At 47.1% G+C, this 21,769-nt stretch overlaps 1 protein-coding gene across 3 annotated transcripts in view; it reads right to left on the bottom strand.

Moving 5' to 3' along the window:
* Positions 1-21,769, bottom strand: part of cryl1 (crystallin, lambda 1) — a 38,432-nt gene that overhangs the window by 1,340 nt on the left and 15,323 nt on the right. For all 3 annotated transcript variants that reach the window (XM_084452710.1, XM_084452712.1, XM_084452711.1), the window contains one exon: positions 2,588-2,696. In XM_084452710.1, coding sequence (XP_084308836.1) covers positions 2,588-2,696 — 109 coding nt within the window. The remainder of the gene's footprint in view (positions 1-2,587; positions 2,697-21,769) is intronic.

The following is a 21,769-nucleotide window of genomic DNA, read 5'->3' as shown; positions in this document are numbered from 1 at the left end:
TAAATAAAGTTTTGAAATAAAATAAATCTATACAAGCTGCCTCTCTAACAGTGTGCTGAGATTCCACAGTAGCACGGCAGCCTGAGGAGCAAATCTGTCATAACAGGGCCTGAGACGGGGCAGTATCTGCATGCTGAGGGATCTGCGGGGCGTCTGAGGGCCCATACTCAGGTATCGTGGGCGTTTGAGGGCCCCATACTCAGGGATCGTGGGCGTTTGAGGGCCCCATACTCAGGGATCGTGGGCGTTTGAGGTCCGATACTCAGGGATCATGGGCGTTTTAGGGCCCCATACTCAGGGATCGTGGGCGTTTCAGGTCCCATACTCAGGGATCGTGGGCGTGAGGGCCCCATACTCAGGGATCGTGGGCGTTTGAGGGCCCCATACTCAGGGATCGTGGGCGTTTGAGGGCCCCATACTCAGGGATCGTGGGCGTTTGAGGTCCGATACTCAGGGATCATGGGCGTTTTAGGGCCCCATACTCAGGGATCGTGGGCGTTTCAGGTCCCATACTCAGGGATCGTGGGCGTGAGGGCCCCATACTCAGGGATCGTGGGCGTGAGGGCCCCATACTCAGGGATCGTGGGCGTGAGGGCCCCATACTCAGGGATCGTGGGTGTCTGAGGGCCCCATACTCAGGGATCGTGGGCGTTTGAGGTCCGATACTCAGGGATCATGGGCGTTTTAGGGCCCCATACTCAGGGATCGTGGGCGTTTCAGGTCCCATACTCAGGGATCGTGGGCGTTTGAGGTCCGATACTCAGGGATCATGGGCGTTTCAGGTCCCATACTCAGGGATCGTGGGCGTGAGGGCCCCATACTCAGGGATCGTGGGCGTGAGGGCCCCATACTCAGGGATCGTGGGCGTGAGGGCCCCATACTCAGGGATCGTGGGTGTCTGAGGGCCCCATACTCAGGGATCGTGGGCGTGAGGGCCCCATACTCAGGGATCGTGGGTGTCTGAGGGCCCATACTCAGGGATCTCCAAGCTGCTGAGATAAAGGAGCCTCCTGAATGACGTGATACTGTAGATTGGCTTTATCTGTGATTGATTCAGCATGTGGCTAAAAGCTTTTAGAGATGCTACCATCTCTTTGGCGTTTTAATTGGTATCCCTGCACCTAGTTTAACATGAAATGTGTACATGAACATTACAGTGACAGACTAAAGCTATCACCCGCGTGCGATAACCGCCAGCTACACCCAACCTGCTGCACCCAACCTGCTACACCCAACCTTCCAGCTACGCCCAACCTTCCAGCTACGCCCAACCTGCTACATCCAACCTGCCAGCTACACTCAACCTGCCTGCTACACCCAACCTGCTACGCCCAACCTGCCAGCTACGCCCAACCTGCTACACCCAACCTGCCTGCTACACCCAACCTGCTACACCCAACCTGCTATGCCCAACCTGCTACACCCAACCTGCCTGCTACACCCAACCTGCTACACCCAACCTGCTACACCCAACCTGCTACGCCCAACCTTCCAGCTACACCCAACCTGCTACACCCAACCTGCCAGCTACGCCCAACCTGCTACACCCAACCTGCTACACCCAACCTGCCTGCTACACCCAACCTGCTACACCCAACCTGCCTGCTACGCCCAACCTGCCTGCTACGCCCAACCTGCCTGCTACACCCAACCTGCTACACCCAACCTGCCTGCTACGCCCAACCTGCCTGCTACGCCCAACCTGCCTGCTACGCCCAACCCAACTACCTTTGTGTGGGAGACCTGACCAGCCATTTTTAGCTCCCTCTCTGCTTCCAAAGAAACAAAACAAGTGAGTGGTTTGTTGACTATCATGTTTTTGCTGATAAAAACTACTGCGTTCTCAGTTTTAAGGAGCTTCTTGCCTTGTTTCTTGCCTTGTTTCCAAGGCCAGTCGCTGAGCCAGGCTGAGTAGAGCGTGGAGCTGAGTGTGTTTCTGTCTGATTGGCCGGCTAAGAGGCTCTACAGTCACATGGGCCTCACTAACCTTTGGAGGACATTAACAGAAACTAATGACACAATACAGGGAAAAAAAACACCTGTCACCTCTGAAGTTTAAGATGTGTGTACTGTACAGCAGGGAGGTTAAGATGTGTGTACTGTACAGCAGGGAGTTTAAGATGTGTGTACTGTACAGCAGGGAGTTTAAGATGTGTGTACTGTACAGCAGGGACTACTCGCCTTCGGTTAGGATTACTGGTGTGAGGGAGTTCATTCATCTGTGTTGATCAAAAGACAGCTTTGTTCAGAAGGAGCGTTCCCTCTGAGCTGTGTGTGCTCTCAACGCAGGGTCACCCTCTAGTTTTCACACTAGCCACTGATATTCTACATCTACATGGTATTTCACCCCCCCCCTCTGACACACACCGCCTCCCCCAGTAGACCTATGGGAGAAGAGGTCTGGTCTGTGTGAGGCACGTGAGTGTAGACCCCCCTCCTGTCTTATATAACCAGACCCTCTGTCTGGAGCTGCTGGTCTGGATACCTTGTGGTTTGGCTACTGTATCTGGTGGTCTGGTTGGCAACACTATTAGCTGCACACTTTGAGAGGGTCTCTCTGGGTTTGTGTATCCGGGACCTACTGTACCTTCGGGCGCGTTGAGGTGCATGGTTTCCATGGGACCAATGAAGGCGTAGCGCATGCCCAGCCCCTCTGACATCACCAGGTCAACGTCCTGGACAGAGATCACTCCGTCCTACGGGAAGCAAGAGAAGAGAACAACTCAGAAGCACAAACAGTTTGATTTAGTTACCCGACTTGACTCATCGTCCAAACGTCCAAGGGTTAAGAGCACCAGCTGACCACTCCGTCTCAGCCGTAGAGATACTCCCACCATATTGGGTTTCCCTAATCATCCCATCCAGTGTCCTCAGGATAATGGCCCAGTCCGGTGGAGCGGGGCTGGGGGGCAGTGCCAGGCTACTCCCCTCACATGAACGCAGGCTACAGATACCTGCCGGCGGACCAGGAAATCAAAGCTTGGACACAGATACGGTGGGCAGGGGAGCACGGGGAGGGGGACAGGGTCGTCTTTGTTTGTGTTTTTTCAACAACGGCCCCGTTATCTTGGCATCGCAGGGAGGCGGCCTGGCGGGGGGAGAGGCGGCCAGGCCGGGGGGGGGGCGGCCAGGCCGAGGGGGAGGCGGCCAGGCCGGGGGGAGAGGTGGCCAGGCCGGGGGGAGGCGTGAAAAGACGCCTCTCCTCTGCCATAATCACCAGGGGCAACCGGCTGCTTTCTCAGCCACTCCGCTTTCCAACGCTGACCTGGACTCAAAGGCCAGACTCTGTGTGTGTGTGTCTGAATCGGTGTGTGTGTGTGTCCCTGGATATGTGTGTGTGTGTGTTTAGTAGCAGTTTATATGAAGGGCAAGTGGGACTTCTTCTTCCAGGCCCTCATGATGGCATGGTATGTGATGCACTTCTTTTTTTTCTTTTTTTAAATATATTTTAAAAGGCATTTCTGCTTTATTATGATAGGACAGTGTAGGTGACAGACAGGAAAGGTGGGAGAGAGAGAGAGGGGAAGACATGCAGCAAAGGGCGTGGTCCAGATTCGAACCCACGCCGCTGCAGAAAGGACTAGCCTTTACATGGTATGCGTCCCTGCCCGTTGAGCTCCCGGGGCACCCCATGTGATGCACTTCTAAAGTTAAAACCAGGAAGAGCCAGATTCTAAACCTCTGCATCAGCCACATGGTCACATGGTCCCCCTAGTCTGGCACAGCCATCCTGTGACGTGTGTTCTGTTTCGGTCCACAGTACAGAGACACAGAATGTGAACTCACGTGATCAGGATGATGACTATGCCAGTAGTCACACCCTACAGCCAGCTTTCATTAGCCTACAATGACGCAAGGTGTGTGTGTGTGTGTGTGTGTGTTTGTGTGTGTGGTATGGTTAGGTACAGTACTGTATGTATACGTCTGTCTGTGTGTGTTGTGCTTCTAGATTTAAATCATACATTGATCTGAAGAGCTGAAGGTGAGGATAACTAAAACTGTGTCCAATTATTCCATATTAGTGCAGCCAAATAAAATTCAGAAGTTGAAAACGTTGGTACAGTACATCAAAAAATAGACAAATCTATTTGGACAAGGACATGCTACAGTCCAGTGACAGTGGTGTTCCTGTATACAGTCAAAATCCCCAGATAAAACCTCTTCATCCTGCGCGATACCAAGTTGGTGTAAAATTGGGTTATGAGATCCTCCTGTTCCCTAACAAACCATAAATCGCTTCAGTGTCGGAGTGCCCTGGTGAACCCTTCTGCTCTGCTCTGCTCAGGCTCAGATTCACCTCAATGTCAACTAAGAGAGCATCTGACAGGCCAGGAGCAGGAGGAGCAGGACAGGAGCAGGAGGAGCAGCAGTAGCAGGCCAGGAGCAGGAGGAGCAGGCCAGGAGCAGGAGGAGCAGGCCAGGAGCAGGCCAGGAGCACGAGGAGCAGCAGGAGCAGGCCAGGAGCAGGAGGAGCAGGCCAGGAGCAGGAGGAGCAGCAGGAGCAGGCCAGGAGCAGGAGGAGCAGGCAAGGGGCAGGAGGAGCAGGCCAGGAGCAGGAGGAGCAGGCCAGGAGCAGGCCAGGAGCAGGAGGAGCAGCAGGAGCAGGCCAGGAGCAGGAGGAGCAGCAGGAGCAGGCCAGGAGCAGGAGGAGCAGGCCAGGAGCAGGAGGAGCAGGCCAGGAGCAGGAGGAGCAGCAGGAGCAGGCCAGGAGCAGGGGAGCAGGCCAGGAGCAGGGCTACAGGGTATTTCGGTCACTCCTTGTCTGTGCTCAGTTTAATAGTGTCTTCATAAGAACACTGTGATTGGTCTGATTTAGCCAGCATAAAACATCAGCCTTTAGTTCTACAAAACCAGTCAAATTGAAATATTAATTGTTTGCTTTGTGACTCTAAGCTAAGACACTCGTCTTTCAAACTGGGAAATCTCACAAGACGTTGGAGGTCATGATGAATAACATCATGATGACTAACAACACTACACAGCCTTGGCTACAGCCAACGCAGCATGAAGAGGGAATGCCTATTTGTCGCTCCCTTTCTCCGCCAGTTGTTGACCTGCGCTTCTATGTTGCTACCACAAGAGGCAGTGGTCCCAGAACATCAAAAGAAAAAGACTCCACAGATTTTCCAGATCAACGGTGGCCGAGTGGATAATGCGCTGCCTATCACTGCGACAATTGTGAGTTCAATCCTTGGTGTGGACATACCAAAGTACCATGATATATTTTGTCACTGGATGTTATAGAAGTTATGTAACGAGCGTGGTTCACATTTGTTAATTATAGACCTTTTACAGCCTAGTCAGCACAAGTATGCGCGCGCATTCTTGAAACAGTAGCAGAGGAATTCGCCTGTGGCTACAAGCCATTATTAAGCGACTGGACTGAGGATATCATCAGAAATGCCCACATTTGCGGTGCCCATTTTATATCAGTTATTTTGACTACCTGGTTTCACTGGAATGTCTGGTTGAAATGTAGAGTAATACCTAAAGTAAACAGTAACCCATAACCTGGCTGCACGTTAAGCTAAAGCTAAGTTCAGGAAATGAGCTAGCTAACTCAAGGCCCGGGGAGTCGGAGATACTGTGCACTTTCTCTCAAAGTGCTTTAGCTAAGGTTAGCTACTACAAGCTAGCTAGTCCTTGTCACCAACACTTGCCTCACAACGAACGTAGCTAAACTATTCACACAGCAAGCAAACTTGTCATCTAAAGCTATGCTATATCATATTGTGCCAGACAGCCAAAACAAGCATCACATATAGAGGGTTTTCACGGCCGGTCATGTTGGAGGTTTAAGCTTAGGTTTAGCAGGTGTAAGCTCAGGTTTAGGCTAACGACTAGATATATAGGTAGATAGATAGGTCTATCTACCTGTCTATTGATCTATCTAGCTAGCTACATTCAGTAGCGTCAACCTCAAACATGGCCGACAGATGACGGGCCGTGAAAACCCTCTATATTTGACATTGTTGGCTAGAATAACCAGTGTTGTGAAATACATTTAACAACTGGTCAGTTGATATGTTGCACAGCAATCGAGCAATATCATTAGGGCTAGGTTAGGTAGCTAGCAAAGTCAGCTTGCCCAGCTGGTATGGTTATAGGCTCATTCCTATGGGATAGCTTAGTAGTTTGTGATTTAGCAATGGGTTGACTAATCACTAGATCAATATTTTCAATTGGGGATAGGACTACAACACCACCTGTGCTGTGGCACCAGGAATCTGCACTGACCACTGTTTTTATTCACCACCATATCATGTTATATGCAGATTGAATGTACTGTACTGTATGTCTACGCGACACAAAAAAGGCTTTATATAAATGTTATTTTTGGGTGGGGAAAAAAAGGTTCGGGGGGTAAAATTTTTCATCTACCAGACATTTGGCTGGTGAGCTAAAAAGTTAAATTTTGACCCCTGCATGTATGTAATTATGTCTTAAGTTTAAAGTGAAGGGATTAAGAGAGGATGTTTTTCTCCAGTAGGTATTAAGCAAATCGTAACCCATAACCTACAATTATGATGGGATCTGCAATTTAGGAATTTCTTGTAATATGGATTTGATCAGTATTTCTGTTCATTAATTTAGCTTTTTTATGTTTAGGTACCATAAAAGCAAGTGAACTACCTGATCGACAAAGGGATGGCGTCAAGAGCAGCAATGCAGTCATCAATTACGTTTCTTCAACAACTATGGAGTTGGAGAAACACATGTGGACCTTCATTGTGACAACTGCAGTGGACAAAACAAGAACAACTTTGTGCAGTACAATGCTTGGCAGACCATGCACAAGCTTCACCTGAAGCTGGACCTACACTTCCTGATTGCAGGCCACACCCAGTTTGCCCCTGACTGGTGCTTTGGCTTGATCAAGCAGCACTATAGGAAGACCAGAGTGGACACTTTTACTGACATTGCTGGGGTGGTGAGAGACAGCGCTCCAGTGAAGAAAGTCAACACCCCACAGCTTGTCAGAGTTGAGGACGGCACAGTGCTTGTTGAAAGCTACAACTGGCACCAGCATCTGAGTAGCTATTTCAAAAAGCTCCCAAGCATTAAGGGTTACCAGCACTTCAGGTAATTATCATTGTCATGTATTAGCTATTCCATTTTATGGACATGGTATGGTTGTATTTTATTTGTGGCCAATATTTTAATGCACCATCTCCCTTCTGTTCTGTTGCAGCTTTGATGCTGGGATGCCTGGTGTGGTTGATGCCAGAGAACACTGTGATGCAACACCAGTCAGGTGTCGGCTGCTGTGCAACGCTGATGTCCAGCCCCCCCAAAGATGGTCTTCAGGTGCAAGCCCCACCCGGACAGGACATGGCCAGACAGCAGTATCTGATCATGGATGGCTGTGACTGTGTCCATGATACAGGCAATGCAATTACATAACATGTCAAGTATACTGTACAGTAGTACACAGTAGTGCAGAGTAAGTTCTCTATTGTATAGACAAGGTGTTCAATTGCTCAAGTGTTATCAGGTGTTGGTTCGAGTGTACAGTGGTGCAGAGTCAGTTGTCTATTGTATAGACAAGGTGCAAGGTGTCACATGTTCACTTCTGTAATGATGAGGCTCAAGACATCACTTGCCCCCTGCCAAAGAGTAGCTCGGAAGAAGCCCCCTGCCAACCAGCAGCTCAGAAGAAGACTGTCCGTTTATAGTACTCTGGTTGTACTATACATAGGCCCTCACTCTAATTATAACAATGGCACACATTCCACCCCCTGGACCAACAAGTGAACACGTGACACCTTGCACCTTGTCTATACAATAGACAACTGACTATGCACCACTGTACACTCGAACCAACACCTTGTCTGTACAATAGACAACTGACTCTGTACTACTGTATACTGTACATGTGCATTACATGCCTCTCTTCTTTACAAAGATGGTCACAACCACATGTCCTGAGAGCACATGCAAAATAACAACTTATGGCTACTTTTAATGTGCATGTCTATGTTTAATAAAGCATTTAGGAAAAGTTTCAATCAAGACTTGAGTATTACCTATTCTGTTGAGTACAATGTTTACAATTGTTCATTCATGATATTATTACAATTGACCTTTCAAGTCTGCCTACACTTAGGTTACTTAGCTAAGAACCATTTTACTTACAATTTACTTCTAAGGGCAAATACTTACTCTACTAATAATACTCTTTAAGTGGTAGTAAGTCTCATCTATATGCTGATGACACTGTTGTCTATAGTATTGCAGATTCTGTACGGAAAGCCCTCGAGAACCTACAGCTATCTCTCAATATGCTCCAAGAAGCTCTCACCAATCTCAAACTTGTCCTTAATCCCAGCAAAACCAAGTTCATGCTCTTCTCTAAATCTAGAGCTATTGATTATGGTAGGCTCCAACTACTAACGGCTAATGACTCACTTATTGAAAGAGTCACAGAATATAAATATCTCTGTCTGTGGCTGGATGATAAACTCTCGTTCAAGTTTCATGTCAACACTAGCTTGCAAACTAAGACAAAAAATTGGCTTCCTATACAGAAACCGTTCCAGCTTCCCTATGTTCTGTAGGAAAAGAATTGTCCAAGCTGTCTTCTTGTCAGTATTGGACTATTGTGACACAATTTATAGACATGCCTCTGTGACAACATTGAAACCCCTCGACACTGTTTACCATTCCGCTTTGAGATTTATTACAGGCGATAGTTATGACACTCACCATTGCATTCTTTATGATAAAGTTGCCTGGCCATCTCTGTCTTCAAGGCGTAATTATAACTGGTTTATGTTAATTTATAAAAGCATTGCTGGCAAACTTCCACCGTACCTGTCATCTCTGCTGGTCCGGAGTGTCGGCACTCATCACACTCGATCGAATGATCTTCTTGTTTTTAAGGTTCCTCGTTCTCGTACAGAACTTGGACGGACTGCATTCAGTTATGATGCTCCATATACCTGGAACTCTCTCCAACAGGCATTGAAGCTAGAGCTGCTTCCCTCCGATACGGAGTTCAGAGCCATGGCTCTAGACATTTGTTCCTCAACTTGTCACTGTTTTAGATCTTAATTGTATTATTGTTGTAAATTGCTTATGTTCTGTTGATGTTTGTGTTTGCTTGTGAGCTCGTCGGTATTGGAAATTAGGGAAACCTCAATTGCCCTACGAGTTTAAATAAAGGTTTGAAAATGAAAATGAAAGACTTTACTTTCATATCTTCATATCAATATAATATGAAGAACCTAGAAGATGTCCAAATAACCCACTGTGTCTTGGGTCTACTTATTCACCACCTAAAGGGAAGTGCAAAACAGCAAGTCATGACTTTCATCCGGAAACAAAAGTTGAACGCATTGCAGCAAAATAGCTAACATTACAGGAATCATCAGTGTAACTGCTTTAGCCACTGACCGCTACCATTAATGTTATGGAAGCTGCTGCTAGTTGTTGTGAGCCCATAAGCTAACTGCCTATCCCGCTCTCATTGTGCTGGATTAGCATTGGAAGCATTGGAACTGATGTGTCCAGATGACAAGACCCATCTTTATTTATCAGACATTACCGTCCTACCAGTCCCGCACAGAAACAAGCCAGCCAACACACATAAGCCAGGCTGGACCTGGCCTGGTTTCAACCCATGTTGCTTACAGCAATACAACAATGGACAAGTGCAAGGACAGGACAGGACAGGACAGGACAGGACAGGACAGGACAGTGCATGACAGGACTCGTAAAGTGCAGTGATACAAACAGATAAAAAATAGCAGTGCAATTGGACTACAGAAGAGTCAGTGCAGTAGTCAGTCAGTTTAGCGCAGAGATTGCAGGGGGCGGGGGAGAGAGTCAGAGGGGAGAGAGTCAGAGGGGAGAGAGTCAGAGGAGAGAGAGTCAGAGGGGAGAGAGTCAGAGGGGAGAGAGTTAGAGGGAGAGAGAGTCAGAGGAGAGAGAGTCAGAGGAGAGAGAGTCAGAGGACAGAGAGTCAGAGGAGAGAGAGTCAGAGGAGAGAGAGTCAGAGGAGAGAGAGTCAGAGGAGAGAGAGTCAGAGAGGGGGAGTCAGAGGGGAGCCATGTTGATGAGGCTGATGGCCGAGGGGAAAAAGCTGTTCCTGTATCAAATAGTTTTGGTCTTTGACGATAAGCCTACAGTACAGTACATACATACAGTACTGCCACCACAGTACCACCACCTTGACACAAAAATGCTTGTAGAAAGAGTTGTTTGTGAAAGCAGAGCATTTTCAAATGGAGTCTTTGGTTCACCCCTCCCAGACAGACCAGTCTGAGTGACGTGCTTTTATGACGTCCATACGGGACTAAACACCTGGTTGCTTGATTGCCTGGTATGGAATCACTCACAAACATTTCTAATGTCCAGCAGGTTGCGAGGCTCCTCCCAGGTCAGAGTATCTGAATAGTAACAGCAAGGTGACAACTCTGCCAGTCGGGACCTACGGTTCGTCTGCCTCCTGGGGCCCCGAGCATTCAGCCAGACCGCTCCTCGCTCCAGCGTGATATGGAATGTCATGAAGACATGCGTCTGGGTTTTTACACGGCTGTGTTAAAGACACAAATATCTGTGCACATGCGAGTTACACAGTGAGGACCGACAGTTCCCTGAACCAAAACAACACAGACATTCCCAGTAGCAGTCTGCCACTAGAGCATGACACTACTGTATTCACTACTGCTTTTGTTGACTGGACTGAGCTTACAAGGAGGACTGTGACGCCCACTTAGCTCCTCTGAGAACTAAACTCAACCCTTAAAGACGTACTGAACTAGAACGGATGCTCAGAGAGCACAGACCTCCGCCCATGAATGCACTTTGTCAGTGCAACCAAGTTGAATTGGGTAGACTCACTCCTCAGTCTTGCGCCATCAAAGAGGTAGCTGTCGGTGGTGTAACTGGTAGCTGAGATTATGAGAGGTGGTCATGTGTGTTGGTAAATCAGAGGACCCGGGTTTGATCCCAGTGTAGGCAAGTCGTGGGAGGAAGCGATACTGACGCGTGACGCACTGAAACTTGTTAGATCAGAATATGCAGTTGGTGAATGCGTACGTCGACACTCCGGGCTCTCCCCCCGCATCCCCCAGTCTAAACCCTGTGTCTCTAGCGCCCCCACACAGGGAGATGGCTTCGTTCTCAGTTTTGTTTTCATTCGTGGATCTGGCGCGTGATTCAGATCTGCTCCAAAATGTACTGGGTTGGGCTCATGCCACGCCCCTCCACCGAGTTTCATGAACATTGCTCAGGTAGTTTTTGTATAATCCTGCAGGGAAATAAATGGGTGGACTTCCCCTGCTTATTTTAACCCTGGAGAAATAAGCGGTTCTGAGCGTACAGTACAGAAAGTCCAAAAAATGAGTGAAGGTGAATGGGCGGCCGTGTTTGGGCAGCTCTGTCACAGCTGGCAAGGGGCGGTGTGGTGCACTCTCTCCCGCCACACATCCCAGTCCAAACCCCTTCTCTCTAGCACCCCCACACAGGGAGCCCTTCTCTCTAGCACCCCCACACTGGGAGCCCTTCTCTCTAGCACCCCCACACAGGGAGCTGCTTCCTTCTCAGTTTTGTTGTCATTCGTAGACCCGGCCTGTGATTCGGATCTGCTCCCAAAATGTAATGTGTTCTAAGTTGGCCCATGCTACACCCTTCCATCTTGCTACACCCTTCCATCATGCTACACCCTTCCATCATGCTACACCCTTCCACAGTGTTTCGTGGAAATCGGTCTGGTCGTTTTTGCGTAATCCTGCTAACAAACAAACACACTCCACCAAAAACATTCCCTATCCTTCTGTGCTGTCGCTGAAACGAAAAGAGTTCATCTAGAGTTCATGTGGTGAGCCGGCCTGTAGAACTGGGCTGCTCTACTGGTTTATTCTGGTTGAGGAAGGCAAAAGAATAACATGATCACTGCTTGGTAGGTGACTATCATTGTCAGGTTATTGTACCTCATTGCTATTACCAGTGGATTATAAAGAGATACGCAACAAAACCAGTCATCTTTAGCAATGCATGGATTTACTATTGGCATTGACCTTAAACTAAACTAAAAACGAAAATAGGATTTGGAGAAGAAGACCAGTGAAGCAAAGGTGCAGATGACTTGATTGAAATGAAGGAATTTGTCTAGCCCAAGAAATTGTAAAATAAAGGACAAAAACACGATTTTGAAAAGTGGAAATATTCATCCTTGCATCTACCCAAGGAGATGTGGCAACCTGGGGATTTGAACCGTTAACCTCTGAATCCCCAGAGAAGGTGAATGACCACTGCGCCACTGGGAACACAGGGTTTCTACATAGCACAACTTGAGGCAATGATATTAGGCTACATGTGGAAAACTGGGTTCTTTCTCTTTTTAAAATTTAAATCATTATAACAGTCAAACTGTTGGAGATAACATTTTGGAAAAAAATCACACATCATTATCCTGGTTTCAGGTTTGTTGTCAAATATTTGGGTGAAATGTGTTAAAAGATTAGATGAAATAGAAAATGTTGTGCATACAGTACAAATTACAGCAAGATACTTAACATTGTTGAGTATTCATTGGCTGTGTTTACATGGACAGTTTAATTCCCTTTTCGTTCGGAATGAAAGACCAATCCTATGAAAAGTGATCATGTAAACACCTCAATCGGAATGAAAATGGCCAATGCAATTGAAAATCTAATCCGATGTAAGGGGTCCGATTCTCAATGTGATTGAAATTTTTTTTTGTACATGTACTGTATACATTTTATCGTATTAAAATTAACTCCGTTGCGCAAACCCGTTTCCTTGCCCTTCTGGCGCGATTACGTACAGAGCGCGCGAGAAGATGGATCTGTGCCTTGTTCTATGCAATTTATATCAATTTGTCAAAAATGTTGATTATTTTTTATGTATAATGCGTGCATACGACCTTGATGCAATTACACTTTTGTAGTTATATTTTCTACAATAGCCTAAATGGAAAGAAAATTATGTGTTGCTCTGAGTGTTTACCTCGGGGGGATGTACAGTGATGCCCCCGAGATGAGTTGTAAATGCGGGTCTACCGTTAGCAGGTCCCGTCACAATCCCTTCTCCTCCTCAACAGACGAAGGGTAGGCCTAAGCAGTAAAAGGTTTTGGTCGTACTGCTGCTTCACGAACAGAAGCAAAATTAGTCTGAAAAAGGCACTAATAATGTGGTCAACCATCTTCCTACTATCCGGAACGAGGACTACAGTGTTTTCTACCGGTAAACATAAACCCCTGTCCAATCAGAAGCCTTCCCAGCCCCAATACAAACCTTACGCGGACCCGAATAAATGCAATTAAAAGTGTCTCCCATGTAGACCCACATTCGGAATGACTATTTCCCATGTAAACTCGAAGGAAAAAACGTTCATTATTTCATTCCGAATGAAAAGCCATCATGTAACCGCAGCCAATGTTTGACCAATCTGAATGCCGTTTTAAACACTTGATATGTAGTATCCAAATAATGTTGTTCTGATTCGTGGTAATATATGAATGAAGACTTTTGGAGTTGACTGATTTTGCATATTCTGAAAAATATAGTGACAGACTTCTGGCTTCTGTCGAACCTCAGATTGAAGAGGAACAATGCGGATTCCGTCCTGGTCGTGGAACCACCGACCAGCTCTTCACTCTCGCAAGGATCTTGGAGGGGACTTGGGAGTTTGCCCAACCTACATGTGCTTTATGGATTTGGAGAAGGCTTACGACCAGGTCCCTTGAGAGGTCTTGTGGAGGGTTATACGGGAGTATACGGTGAGGAGGTCCCTACTTAGGGCCATCCAATCCCTGTACAACCAGAGCAAGAGCTGTGTCTGTGTCCTCAGCAGTAAGTCGTTTTTCTTTCCGGTGGGGGTTGGCCTCTGCCAGGGCTGCGCTTTGTCACCAATCCTGTTTGTGATTTTCATGGACAGGATATCGAGGCGTAGCAGTGTGGAGGTGGGTTTGCAGTTCGGTGAGCTGAGGATCGCGTCGCTGTTGTTTGCAGATGATGTGGTCCTGATGGTATCATCGGCCTGCGACCTCCAGCACTCTCTGGATAGGTTCGCAACTGAGTGGGAAGCGGCTGTGATGAGAATCAGCACCTCTAAATCTGAGGCCATGGTTCTCAGTAAGAAACTGGTGGTTTGTCCGCTCCGAGTAGAAAATGAGTCCTTACCCCAAGTGAAGGAGTTCAAGTATCTGGGGGTCTTGTTCACGAGTGAGAGAACCATGGAGAGGGAGTTTGGCCGGAGAATCGGAGAAGCTGGTGCAGTTCTGCAGTCGCTTTACTGCACCACGTGAGAAGGATGTAGGGCGTGATGAGCGTAGTGATACTGAGATGAGCAGGGACGTGGCTGCCTTTTGCCGTTCATGCCACTCCTACCAACTGGTGGATAAGCCCAACCAAAAGGTCCCTGTAGCTCCCTTAGCACCCATACCAGTGGTTAAGGAACCTCTGCCGAAAACTAAGAAAGGGAATTAATTTTTACTTACTATCATGGATGTGATAACACATTTCCCTGAAGCAGTGCTGGTGAGAAACATCAAAGCAAAGACCATTATAGAGGCTCTGGTCGGATTCTTCTCAAGATTTGGTCTACCACGTGTGGTACAGCATGAACAGGGTACCAATTTTATCGCAGGTGTCTGTCAGGAGGTTATGAGTGACTCTGTATTGCAATATGTGTCCGAGTTTAAAGACCGCTTGTGGTCAGCTTGTCAGGTGGCGCGGGATAATTTGCACAAGGCACAAGCCCGCACCAAGAGACAGTTCGACAAGAAGGTGGTTGAGCGCCGTCTTGAGGTCGGAGATCCGGTCTTAGCCTTGGTGCCTCAGCGGACCTCTAGTTTGGGTGCCTCATTCTGTGGTCCCTACACAGCGATTAAGACAGTAGGAGATAAGAACTATGTGATTAGCACACCAGAAGGCAGGAAACAGACCAGGCTATGTCACATAAACCTGCTTAAGAAGTACGAGGGTCGTCTGAGCGAGTGACCTGTGGCTTGTGTAGCGATGAGTCCGCTTGCAGGAGAGGAGAGTGGTGTAGAGGGGGAGACCATAGGCTTCCGCTTGGGTAACTTCCAAGCTCTCAGAGAAATGGAGGAGCAGCTAGGGCACCTTCCTGTAGAGTGGCAATCTGCATTTAGGGCCCTAGTAGCAGAGTTCCCTTCCCTCTTTTGGGGTGTACCTGGCCGTACCTCTCTTGCTGAGCATGATGTGGATGTGGGAGATGCAGAGCCCATCAAACAGCACCCCTATAGGCTGGCACCCTCAAAAGCGCAGCTTTTGAGAGAAGAGCTGTCCTATAGGTTGGAGATAGGTGCTGTAGAGCCAGGACAGAGTGAGTGGAGCTCACCCGTGGTACTTGTTCCTAAGCCAGATAACACATCACGACCCTGTATTGATTACAGAAAAGTGAATCAGGTGACAAAAGCTGACGCTTTTCCTATACCTCGTTTGGAAGATTGTATCGACAGGATAGGGAGGGCTGAGGTTGTGTCCAAACTAGATCTGCTCAAAGGCTACTGGCAGGTGCCTTTGACACACCGTGTCAAAGAGATATCAGCTTTTGTGACTCCTGATGCTTTGTATGTCTGTAATGTCCTCCCATTTGGTATGACCAGGCCAGGTCAAGCCTCGCTTATGTATGTTGGCTGGCTTGTTTCTGTGCGGGACTGGTAGGACGGTAATGTCTGATAAATAAAGATGGGTCTTGTCACCTGGACACATCAGTTCCAATGCTTCCAATGCTAATCCTGCACAATGAGAACGGGATAGCTAGTAAGCTCATGGGCTCACAACAACTAGCAGCAGCTTCCATAACATTAATGGTAGCAGTCAGTGGCTAAAAATGCTGGGTTTTGAAGCCTCAGCGCTACCAATTAAATAACTTATTTAGACGTGTTCTGTCCGAGTGAAATTATTTTTCCGAGGTAGTCTTCTTCTCTGGTGGCGGCGGTGCTTTGAAGCTTTAACCCAGCATTTGTTAAAATAGACACTTTTGCTTAGGTAAGTGAAGTTTCATGTTTATCTGACACTTGTAAATATGAGCGCCTCTCCTAACTAGGCCGACACCGATTTATTTTGACGGCAAAGTGAATGGACCAGCAAAGGACTGTTGTCTGGCATGAGCGAGCTGAATGCGACAACGGGACTGAGAAGGGCTACATTTCAACCAGGCATTCCAGTGAAACCAGGTAGTCAAAATAACTTACCTGATATAAAATGTCCTCAGTCCAGTCCGTACCATGGATGTATTGGTCCAAACGCTTAATAATGGCGATTTCGTCTGTCTTCCTCTGCTACTGTTTCAAGAATGCGCGCGCATACTTGTGCTGACTAGGCTGTAAAAGGGTCTATAATTAACAAATATGACCCACGCTCATTACATAACTTCTACAACATCCAATGACAAAATATGTCAGGTACCTTGGTATGTCCACACCAAGGATTGAACTCACAACTACAACCTTCTCGGTGAATGGCAGCACACTATCCACTCGGCCACCGCTGACCTGGGAAATCTGTCTTTTTCTTTTGATGTTCTGGGACCACTGCCTCTTAAGGTAGCAACATAGAACTGCAGGTCAACAACGCCAACAGGGACAGAGGAAGGGAGGAAGGGAGCGACAAAAAGGATTCCCTCTTCTAGGTGTCAGCTTACAGCCAACACACAAAAAACGCTCCAGCGAGTTTCCAACGGTTGATGAATGCCATCACCGCTGGGTTTAGCTTCGTAGTGACCTATATTGATGATGTTGTGGTGTTTAGTGATTCGTGGCAGGAGCATATCACACATCTGCGCCAGCTCTCCGAAAAGCTACTGGAGGCCGGTTTAGAACTTGTCGAAATGCGAGTTTGGGAGAGGAGAAGTGACGTACCTGGGGCACCAGGTGGGCCAGGGCAAGGTACTGCCTTGCAGGGCAAAAGTGAAAGCGATCTTGCATCTCCCTTCCCCCAAGAACCGACGGGAGGTCATGAGGATCTTGGGGATGGGTGGCTTCTATAGGCGTTTTGTACCGAACTTTGCTGTAGTGACTGCACCACTCACTAATCTGCGTAGGAAGGGAGTGAAGTTTGAATGGACAGATGACTGCGAGAGTGCTTTCCGGGGGTTGAAAGCCATCCTAGCATGTGAACCAGTGTTGAGGGCTCTGGATTTTGATGGGCCGTTTAAGTTGGCTGTGGATGCCTGTGACCTTGGAGTAGAGGCGGTGTTACTACAGGCAGATGCAGACGGGTGTGACCGGCCTGTGGCTTACTGCTCGAAGAAGCTCAATGTTCATCAGAAGGCGTATTCCACCATCGAAAGAGAGAAAGAAGCTCTGGGTTTGGTCTTAGCGGTCCAGCATTTCGATGTATAGATAGGGAGGTGATTGTGTATACCGATCACAACCCTTTAGTTCCCTTCAGGTGGTCTCTCATTCTTCAGCCCTACAGCCTGAGTGTGCGGCATGTGGCCGGTAAGAATAACATCTTGGCCAATGTGTTGTCACACATGGCAGTAGGGGAGCCTACGTGAGAGACTTGGTTGTCTAGGATTAGGATTTCTGTTTGTACTACTCTTAGGTAGGTTTTCCTTCCCCTTGGGAAGAGGGTCCTCTAGGCTTGTAAGCTAGTGGGTGGAGTTTTCTTTAGTTTAATATTTTTTTTTTTTATCACGAGTGCCATGGGGGGGTTGTATAGCTTCTCTCACAGGTTATACAATGGGAAATAGACCAAAAACATGACAAAAAATTCTGAAAATTAGATGTGACAGGTGATAACGCCGAATGATAAGCCAAAATGTGTTTTCTCCAGAGGGTGGCTGGGGTCTCCCTGAGAGATCGGGTGAGAAGTTGTCATCCGGGAGAGACTCAGAGTTTGCGTCGAAAGGAGCCAGTTAGATTAGATTAGTCTTTATTGTCCTTTGCAGGAAATTCATATTTACCGAACTGTACAAAAAAGTGCAACACACAACATAAACCCATTACCCCCAAAACCCCACATTCAATTTCACATTTACACATATACTGTACACCAAGACGACTACCCATACAGTAACCCACAGACATATTTACACATATTTACATACATTTATACATGTTGCATGGGATGATAGAGGGGTTATGGTCGTGGTGTCTTGTTGAGGAGATTGATGGCAGAGGCAACAAAGCTCTTACTGAAGCGGGCTGGTTTCCAGGCCAGGGCTTTGTATCTGCGGCCTGATGGAAGCAGAGTGAAGTGTGGGTGGAGGGGGTGACTGGGGTCATGTGCTATGGTGTGTGCTTTGCGAGTGATGGCTTGGTTATTGAGGTCTGAGAGGTTAGGGTTGGGGAGGCCGATGATCTTAGAGACGGTGTGTGATACGGCGGAGTTTGTTTTTGTTGGGGGCAGTGAGCAGAAGAAGAAGAAGAAGGTGAGGTGAGGTTGAGGTGGTTCGGGCATCTAGTGAGGATGCCTCCTGGGCACCTCCCAGTGTTCCAGGCGTGTCCGGCTGGGAGGAGGCCGCGGGGTAGACCCAGGACCAGGTGGCGGGACTACATCTCTGCACTGGCCTGTGAGTGGCTAAAGATTCCCCAGGCAGAGCTGGTTGATGCTGCTAGGGAAAGGGATGTCTGGGGCCCCCTGCTGGAACTGCTGCCTCCACGACCTGACCCCCGGATAAGCGGATGACGATGGATGAATGGATGGAGACTTCTGAATTGACCATAGGTTGCAGTGAGGCAAACTTTTGTCACAGTTCAGTGGAGGTGCTGAAAAAAGGTTCAGCTCAGTTGGACGCACGGGTGATTTATTTCGATTTTTTTGGTTGGAAGTTTGGAATGTGAAATTACTAGAAATGTAGATTTGTTGTAAAATGCCACGCCCACTCTATTCAATCATTACCAAAGTTTATGCATCAACTGAGTAATGACCCTAGATCATGCGAAACAAATTTGATATGAATCCATGTAGCAGACTACGAGATATAAACTTTTTGCATTTGTGGGGCACCCTAGTGGCGGAATATCCCAAAACTGCGTACCGAAGCTCGGACCTAGCGTCCGAAGACAACGTCTTTCCCCACTTGCTCCCGCATGCGCAGAGCACAGCGCGCAGACTGGCTATTTTCTCTGTGTGTACCCCGTGTGTGTCCGTGTGAAAGTGGGGAAAGACATTTCTAAAAATCATATTACAGAGGCAACAGACCACAGATGTGAAAACCACAACAAGTCCTCGTTCTAGGGAAGCACAACTAGCGATTCATAAAAATAGATTGATGAAAACAACCGTTTCGCGGCAGAAAATATTTTTTTTAGAAGCTGCATTCTCGGTGCCCTGTCCGCCGCCATTACATGGATATACTTGTATATAATCATATATATATATATATATAATTTCTTCTACAGGCCTCCGAATTACACCAAAGTTATCTCGGTGAGTTAAACATCTTATAATATGCCGTAAATAAGGTCCAGGTTGTCGAAAAAGAGCCTACCCCTTTAATGTGTTCAGCGTTGTTGCTGAGCGTGCTTTTCCAGTCAGCAGACACGTCTCTCTATCAGCGCTGCTAGACTAGTTGGACCAGTCAGCGGCACGCGTGGCACTTACAGTACACAAAGATATGAGTAGTGTGTCTCTCTACCGCTGCCCAGGGGGTAGCCTATCACTTTTTTTTTTCTGAGCCTATAACATTGTAGTGTAGTCGCTTTTTCATAAGTTTAAGTAGGCCTAACACTGATTTAAACACATTACATGCATATTATTTTGGTGTGGAACACATATTAGCCTATTATTACTATTATTATTATTATTATTATAGGCCTAATAATAAGTTTAAGCAGGCCTAACAACACACTGATATAAAACATTTTGATTTGATTTGATTTATTGACAAAAAACAAAACTGTCAGATTATCAACATAATGTGCATTGTCAGGGATAGTACGAAAAGTCCAAGACTTGTTTCCATCGTTGTCCCTGTTGTTTCAAAGTTCAAGTGTGCGTTGGTGTCTGTTTAAAGTGCATTGAGCATTCTTAGTGCATATTATTCTGTTGTCACCACAGATTATTATTATTATTATTACAGGCCTAATAATAATACAAAAAGCTAGCTAAGAGTGCCAAGGCAGGCAACACAGACACAGTTCACGTGGCTAGCTCAAGATCAACTCAGAAGTGCTCCTTTATTTGGAACTTCCGGGTCGGAAGTTCAAAACCTGTAAATTGTTGTGGGCTTCACAGATAGTGGTTACTGGTGAAAAAATGACCAACAAACTGAACGCAGTTCAATGTAATAAATGTATTACCCCCCCCCAAATGTTTTTTTTCATTATTAATTTTAGGCTATACTTTCCGAGGCCCGGTAGCACCTGTGTCGAGGCCTGGTACCGGCCCGCCGCCCGGTGGTTGGGGACCAATGCAGTAGTGTATTAGTAGTGTATTCAGGCAAGTACACGTATATAGATCCATTAAGACAGGGAAGTATACAGGCCTCTAGTTAATCCAACATTTTCCAGTTTGTTTTATGTGTCTTATAACATCTTACTGTGATTAGTATTTATTTTTTCATGTATTTTTTATAATGTGTTATGTTTCTTATGATGTACAATGTGTGTGTATTTATGCTATCTATGTTTCTTATGGTGTAGTGGGTCATTTATGCTATACTGTATATGCTTTGCAATATGTTTCTATGATATAGCCAACACAGTACTCAACATTTTCCAGAGAAGAGTTATTCGGGGGAATCACTGGTCAAGTGGCCTGGTCTTGAACCCAGGACCTTTAAGTCACTGGGCAGATGCTCTGACCACTGCAGTCACTGTACCCTACTGGCCCCCTCTCTCTCTCTCATACACGCACACAAACACACACACTCACACGCACACACAAACGCATGCACACACGCATGCGCATGCGCATGCGCATGCACATGCACACACACACACACACGCACACACAAGCATGCACACGCGCACACACACACACACACACGCACACACGCACACCTTACTCATCTCCACATTGACCACACCCACCTCTCCTCCCCACAATCATACAGCCCCAGCATTCCCTCCCCCTACGATGTCTCCTGATCTGAGACTGGACATGAAAAAACACCCACAACTGTCTCATCATTCATTAAAATGGGACGTCTGAGGAGCATTATTCACATACAGGATGTGCCCGTCCGGTCTAGTTCTTATCATTATTCATACAGGATGTGCCCGTCCGGTCTAGTTCTTATCATTATTCATACAGGATGTGCCCGTCCGGTCTAGTTCTTATCATTATTCACATACAGGATGTGCCCGTCCGGTCTAGTTCTTATCATTATTCACATACAGGATGTGCCCGTCCGGTCTAGTTCTTATCATTATTCATACAGGATGTGCCCGTCCGGTCTAGTTCTTATCATTATTCACATACAGGATGTGCCCGTCCGGTCTAGTTCTTATCATTATTCACATACAGGATGTGCCCGTCCGGTCTAGTTCTTATCATTATTCACATACAGGATGTGCCCGTCCGGTCTAGTTCTTATCATTATTCATACAGGATGTGCCCGTCCGGTCTAATTCTTATCATTATTCATACAGGATGTGCCCGTCCGGTCTAGTTCTTATCATTATTCATACAGGATGTTCCCATCCGGTCTAGTTCTTATCATTATTCATACAGGATGTGCCCGTCCGGTCTAGTTCTTATCATTATTCATACAGGATGTGCCCGTCCGGTCTAGTTCTTATCATTATTCACATACAGGATGTGCCCGTCCGGTCTAGTTCTTACCATTATTCACATACAGGATGTGCCCGTCCGGTCTAGT

This window comes from Borostomias antarcticus (genome assembly GCF_949987555.1).
Source record: "Borostomias antarcticus genome assembly, chromosome: 2".
NCBI lineage: Eukaryota > Metazoa > Chordata > Actinopteri > Stomiiformes > Stomiidae > Borostomias > Borostomias antarcticus.
This window is presented reverse-complemented; position numbering and strand designations above follow the sequence as displayed.